The sequence below is a fragment of the Marmota monax genome, unplaced genomic scaffold, assembly GCF_021218885.2.
Source record: "Marmota monax isolate L192 unplaced genomic scaffold, Marmota_monax_Labrador192_F-V1.1 WCK01_AAM20220418_F8-fsc00069, whole genome shotgun sequence".
NCBI classification, from domain to species: Eukaryota; Metazoa; Chordata; class Mammalia; order Rodentia; family Sciuridae; genus Marmota; species Marmota monax.
The window spans coordinates 6,661,440-6,668,664 of record NW_026695243.1 but is presented as its reverse complement, the minus strand read 5'-3'; the positions used below and the strand labels follow the sequence as shown (position 1 = coordinate 6,668,664).

General features: G+C 47.7%; 1 protein-coding gene across 1 annotated transcript; it reads left to right on the top strand.

Annotated features, from left to right (window-relative positions):
- The first annotated feature begins 2,979 nt into the window (after window positions 1-2,979).
- Window positions 2,980-4,746, top strand: Ccin (calicin). Its single transcript, XM_046457138.1, has one exon. It carries the CDS (start codon window positions 2,980-2,982, stop codon window positions 4,744-4,746), a length of 1,767 nt encoding a protein of 588 aa, XP_046313094.1.
- Window positions 4,747-7,225: the final 2,479 nt, after the last annotated feature.

Below are 7,225 nucleotides of genomic sequence, written 5' to 3'. Positions count from 1 at the left end.
CCCCAATTCAAATATTAGGGTCCCCTCTCCTAGAAAATCTCCATGAACAGAAAATGCTGAGCTATGCAGGAAGCTGAACATGGGTGGGAGAAAGAGATCTGGCCGCATCTGGTAAACTGCCAGTCAATGAACTTCCTGGTGACTCCTAGGGACACCACCAAACATACATACATGGCCAGGTGGTAGAAGCTGGCATGCAGCCAGTCTGTAAGTTAGGGTCTGTTTCCACTGTAGGAGAGATTATAGAAAACCTGCTTTTCAGGACTCAAGAAAAGCCAGTCAGCAAAGCTGGCAGAAAAGGTGGGCACTGACACTTCTTTAATGGATTTCTTTTTCTTTTGTTTCCTTTCTTTCTGTTTGTTTTTACTTTTGAGTCAGGGTCTTGCTATGTTATCAGGTCGGCCCAAAACTCCTGGACTCATGAGATCCCCTGCCTCGGCCTCCTGAATAGGTGGAACTAAAGGCATGCAACTGCATGCACAGCTCTTTGATAGGTTTCCTGAAGATGATAAGCTCCACAGTCCAGCAGAAGCCAAGCACAAGCAAGACAGCCCATTCTCTGCAACCAGAGAGCAAAGAAAGGCGGCAGAGCCCTGAACCTAAGCCCTATCTCTGTGAAATGAGTTGTACAAGCCCCTTCCTCTCTCTGGGCCTCAGTTTGTCCACCCGGAGAAGGTCTGGCACATAGCTATCGATCTCTCAGGTCTCCATGACACCCATTGCCCCAGGCTCACTTTCTGGCTTGAAGCATCTTATGAGAGAGCTCTTTTCTGCTCTGGTGCTCTGGGATCTAAAACAAAAGCAAAGGATCACTACCACTTCCTCCACTGAAATGCCCTCAAGTTTAAAGCCTGTAAAGCAGCAGGCCTGGCCCACCCCACCTGCTCCTGGGTAGAGATGCCCCAGGCAGTGAGGTCTACCAGCCTGGATGCCAATGGGAGCCAGAAGATGTCAGCATTAGCCACCAAATGGCAGCTGCTTCTCAGATCAGAGCTGGAAAAGCATTTAGAAAAAAAAATCCTCTAATGGGGGAGACAGAAGTTCTGAGCCTTGTACAGTCACCATACTCCAAGAGTCTGTCTCTCTGTCAAGGTAACAAAGAGTATTAAAGAGTAAGTTTTAAAAAACAAGTTCAATTACCAAATCCCCAAATATGGAAAAGGAATGAAATGAAAGGAGGGTGACAATAAACAAAAATGAGACTCTTACTAAGGCACAAAGGGAAAAGCTGGAGAGGCTCGCGTTCCCAAGGGGGACACTGAATCTCCCTGTGAGGGACACTCGGAGTGGGACCTGGGGTACAGAGTGGAGAAGACCAGGGACCAGACAGTCCCGTCCTCTCTACACCCTTTTGCCAATGCCAGGGCAAGGTGCAAGGGCTTGGATGTCGAGGGCCTTCCTAAAAGCCCCTAAAGCCTGATCAGAATGGGTCCAATGAGCTCTTCTGCCCCACTGCAGGGGGAAGGGGGTAGGCGGCCCTTACCCTGTCCTTAACCAGGCAACAGCCCCCCAGACAATCCCAGGAATTTCCCAGAGCATTCCCACCCCAGCCACCGGTAGGGAGTGCTGGAGGGATTCGGAGCTCCTCTGCGGAACCCCACCCTGAGGTTCCGAGGGACCCTGCGCCTCCTTAGCTGACGCTGAGTGACTCTGAGACGGCCCCCGCTGGGGTTCAGTGCCCCTATCCAAAAAGTGGAAAGAGATGCGTATCTGCTAGACCGTGAGCCCCCATCCTGCCGTTTGAGTTCTAGAGTCACCTCTGGCGGCGGCACATGGAAGCCCGGCGGACAGAGGCACCCGGTTGCTGGTTTCCTTGGGCGGCGCCCTGCGCGGAGGGGACGTGCTCTGGTGGCTGGAGGTGACCCTGCAGCACCACCCTGCGGCCACAGTATCCTCCAGACGCCCTTTCAGGGAGCTTATGGGAAATCATCGCCTCCCTGACAACCACGAAACCAGAACCATCACTACCACAGCGCCCTGCCAACTGCATTTAGTGAAAGTTTATATTCTAGTTATTTTCTTATTTAAATTATAATCTTTGAAGCGGGTACTGTTATTCCCATTGCACAGATAAGGAAACTGAGGTCTGTGTCACTTGTCCATCCACCCCCTTGATAGAGAGAGCTGACCCACACAATCCCCGAAATTTTACTAGACACTTGGAAATGTGGGTGAACGGTGCGGTTTTCTGCTGAAATAATCAGGGCTCTGCGGGACCTCCCATCACTGGGGCGTGGCTAGCTCCTGCACACCTGCTTCAGTGAGTGACCCTCACCGCTCCATTTTGAAGAATGGTGTCATGGCCATAAAGGTCAGAAGGCAAAGGACAGGGATGCTCAGATGCTTTGGCACTTTGGTAGAGAAGGGGACTCGATCCTGAGAATCAGAGACTGTGGAAAGCTGAATGGTTAGGGACTTCCCGACAAGGTGGAAAGAGTTCTAAGTTATGGGCAGCTTGGGTTCCAGGCCATGGTCTGTTTCCAACTGCCTCTGTTACCTTGAATAAGTACTTTCTCTTCTCTGGGTCTCACTTTCCCTTCTGTGAAATAGAATTCTTCTAAATGATCTGATAATCTTTTCCCTTCCTCCATCTCCCCTACACACTGCCACACCCAAACTGGCTCTGACATCCCAAAAGCAGCCTTGGACTGAGGTTTGAAAGTCCCAAGTAGGCATTACAGCCCATTCCTGAGCTCCTTCCTGAGCTCTGGGCTTAGATTCTAGGTCCTGGTAGGTTATCTGGCCTTGACAAGTTGTAATCATCAGAAGGTAGAAAGGCCCTATGCCTCTGAGAAAGGCCTCAGGAGGCCTGCATTGTGATGACCTCGACTGCTCTGTGACATCATCCTCTCTCCCACCCCCAGCTCCTCTCTGCTCAACTGGTCTGCAAACAAACATCCATCTGAATCCCAAAGGCCTGAGAAAGTCTGTTCTCCAGTACCTGCTGCTGATCTTCTGCCTCAGCCAGCAAGAATCACCATGAAATTGGAATTCACAGAGAAAAACTACAACAGCTTTGTGCTGCAGAACCTGAACAAACAAAGGAAACGCAAAGAGTACTGGAACATGGCCCTCACCGTGGACCACCATGTCTTCTTTGCACATCGGAATGTACTGGCAGCTGTCTCTCCATTGGTGAAGAGCCTCATCTCCAGCAATGACATGAAAACCACCGATGAACTCTTCATCACCATTGACCCCAACTACCTGAGTCCAGCCACAGTGGACCAGCTCCTGGACTACTTCTACAGTGGCAAGGTGGTGATCTCAGAACAGAACGTGGAGGAACTGCTCCGGGGAGCCCAGTATTTCAACACACCACGCCTTCGGATCCACTGCAATGACTTCCTTATTAAGTCTATCCGCCGTGCCAATTGCTTGCTCTACCTCTTCTTAGCTGAGTTGTTTGAGCTCAAAGAGGTATCAGACTTGGCCTACTCTGGCATTCGTGACAACTTCCACTACTGGGCCAGTCCTGAGGGCTCCATGAACTTCATGCGCTGCCCGCCTGTCATCTTTGGCCGCCTACTCCGTGATGAAAACCTTCATGTGCTCAATGAGGACCAGGCTCTCAGTGCACTTGTCAATTGGGTGTACTTCCGGAAAGAGGAGCGGGAGAAATATTTCAAGAAGTTCTTCAATTATATCAATCTCAATGCTGTCTCCAACAAGACACTGATGTTTGCCAGCAACAAGCTGATGGGCATGGAGAACAGCTCAGCCCATGTGACCCTGATTGAGAGTGTCCTGATGGATCGAAAGCAGGAGCGGCCATGCAGCCTGCTGAGCTACCAGCGGAAAGGGGCCCTGCTTGATTCTGTGGTCATCCTTGGTGGTCAGAAGGCCCATGGCAAGTTCAATGATGGAGTGTTTGCCTATATCATCCAGGAGAACCTGTGGTTGAAGCTCTCAGAGATGCCCTACCGGGCAGCAGCACTAAGTGCCACTTCTGCTGGTCGCTATATCTACATCTCTGGTGGCACCACTGAGCAGATTTCAGGGCTAAAGACAGCCTGGCGGTATGACATGGATGACAACTCCTGGACCAAGTTGCCTGATTTGCCCATTGGGCTTGTCTTTCATACCATGGTGACCTGTGGGGGGACAGTATACTCAGTGGGTGGAAGCATTGCTCCAAGGCGGTACGTCTCCAACATCTATCGTTATGATGAGCGCAAGGAATGTTGGTGCCTGGCAGGGAAAATGAGCATCCCTATGGATGGCACAGCTGTGATTACCAAGGGTGACCGGAACCTGTACATTGTCACTGGGCGGTGTTTGGTGAAAGGCTACATCTCCCGGGTTGGCGTAGTAGATTGCTTTGACACCACCACTGGGGACGTGGTTCAGTGTATTACCTTCCCCATTGAGTTCAACCACCGGCCTCTGCTCTCTTTCCATCAGGACAATATCCTTTGTGTGCACAGCCACCGGCAGAGTGTAGAAATCAACCTGCAGAAGATAAAGGCCAACAAGACGACCACCTCGGTGCCTCTCTTGCCCAACAACTGTCCCTTGGATGTGTCCCATGCTATATGCTCCATTGGAGACAACAAGGTGTTTGTATGTGGGGGTGTCACCACAGCCAGTGATGTCCAGACAAAGGACTACACCATCAATCCAAACGCATATTTGCTGGACCAAAAGACAGGCGAGTGGAAGACCCTGGCCTCACCACCAGAAGCACTGGACTGTCCCGCCTGCTGTCTAGCCAAACTACCTTGCAAGATTCTTCAAAGGATTTAAACAACTTTTTAAGTGGGAGAATAAGTAAATGCATTATTATTCACAATTTAATGAGAGAGAAAGAGAGGAAGGTGGCCTTTTGGTTCCTTCTTAGCATTCCAGTCTATGCTTGGCCCTGAAGTAAGAGCTCTTGGGCTAAGGTCGCTCCGAATGGGTGGAAATCCAGGGCTGGTGTGTCATTGGAGGTATCCAACAGAGGCTGGAATGAAGTCTCTGATGGGTGAGACTGAGAGTCTCCTGGGCTCCCAGTGGGTGGAAATTCAGGGTTATTCTGACACTGAATAGCCAAACAGAGGCCAGAAAAAGAATCAGGGAAAATGGGTGCAACTGAGGCCCCTCCCAAACACTGGTCAAAGTAATGTCTAGAAAACCCTCTATTCTGCACCCCTGTGGTCACCTCTGAGGCATCTGCTAGACTGACAGATAAAGCTTTGCTCAAAGTTGTGAAGAGTTGGGATCCTTCAACACTCCCCTCTACCCTTGCAGGAAGGCAGAGGGGGGCCCCATCCCAGGTCTGGGTCCAGAAGGAGAAGGTGGTGTGTATAGGAGAAGGATAGGAAAAGGAGGCAGAAGTAACAGGAGGCACAGGCAGGGTTAATTGGCTGTTGTGTTTGACCATGCAGCTACAGTAGTTTGTGTGTCATTTGTGGGGAAGTTGAGGATTACTTACAAGTTTTTCTAGGAAGTAAGGTTCATTGAGAACTTTCTCCAGGAATATATGAGGTGTGAGGGACTGAGCATGGAAGAGAAGCTAATAAAGGGAGAAGAAAGAAAGCTATATCGCTAGTGAAGAGGAGTTTGGGAATGAAGCAAATGACAGGGTAAAAGAGGCAAGATGGTGTAATAGGGATAGGGACTATGGGGCCAGGTAACCTGGTTTGAAAACCAATTTCATTACTTGCTGGGTGATCCTAGGCAAGTTATTTAACATTTCTGTACCTCTGTTTCATTCTCTATAAAAGGTAGATAATAAGAGTGTCTACCCCATAGTGTAGATGTAAAGATTAAGAGAATGCAAGCAAATTCCCAAGAAAGCCCTTAGCATATACTAAAGTGCTACAGAAGTACTTTTTTAAAAGATAAAAAGGATGGGCGTGGGGGAAATGAGGCAAGGTTTCAAATTCTTCAGCCCTTATATTAAGTCCCCCATGAAATTCTCTTTGAGACTTCCTTTTTCAAAGCCTTCATGAACTTTCCTCAATTTTAATTGTTTTTCTTTCATTCATTTGTATATTCACATATAATACTCAATGACATAGAAAAACTGATCAACTTCTTGAAAACTATATATAAACCATATATAATCCTCATTCATTCACTCATTCATGAATTTACTTACTCATCCATTCATTTATTAATTCAAATGCATGCACACATCATTCACTGAGGTTCCTCTGTGCTAGGTCCCTGTTCCAGATGTTGGGGACAGAGACAATCCATGTGCCAGGGAAGGGAGTGCCTATACCAGTGCCATTCAGCAGGAATGTAGTGTGAGCCACATATGTAACTTAAGTTTTCCTAGTAGACACATTAAACAGGTGAAAAGAAGCTGGTGAAATTAATTTTAATGCACATTTTCTTTAACCAAATATATTAAAAGTATTATCATTTAGATATGGAGTTAATGTAAAAATTTAATGAGATATTCAATGAACTCTTTTTTCATAATGAGTCTTTGGAATCCAGCATGAGTTTTTACGTTATAGCACAGCTTAGTTCAGGTTACTCACATTTAACAGCCCCGTGAGATTGGTGGCTATTGTATTAGACCATGCAGGACACTTTAGACATTCTCAGGGTTCAAATCTGCTCACTTCCCTTTTTCTTTTCAATCCATCCTCCACAACCTACTCAGTATCACCTTACTGAGCTCTCTTGGGTGGTCACCCTTCTATTCCCTGACAGGGCTTACTTTCCTCCTTCTAGTCAAGACCTTGGACTTCATAACTGACCTCTCCCCTCCCCTGGGACTTCTCCCATATTTTGCACTTCTTCAACCTTGGGTAGCCACCACTCTCTCTCATTGCCCAGCTGGAAGAATGAAGTCTTACAGATTCATGGACTAACTCAACTGCTCTACTCCCCAGGTTTACTAAACCCATGGTCATCTCTTGCTGATTCCTTATTACCACTCCTCACAGCTCATTATCCAACCCCTTCTGGTGATCTGATCTCCACTCTTCTTTCCTCATTTTCAGTCCTCATATACCTGAGCTCTAGAAACATTCTCACATCTCACCTCAAAGGAAGTTGTACTTCCATGATTCAAAGTTAATCCTTCTACCTGTCTCAGTTCTATCACTTCTCAACTTCTCAAGCTCCTTAGTTTCCCTCTCTCTACATCTTTCTCCTAGCTTCTTCTCTTTGTTCCCTTAATATTTTCAAATTTCTCCTACACCAAAAACAAACCCTCCTCAGCTCTGAAGTTCACCTTGCTATCTACCCATATTTTTCCTAGTTGAACTTCCTAAATACCATA

Coding starts and splice junctions, on each gene's coding strand:
- Ccin (XM_046457138.1), top strand. CDS start 2,980: ATGAAATTGGAATTCACAGAGAAAAACTACAACAGCTTTGTGCTGCAG.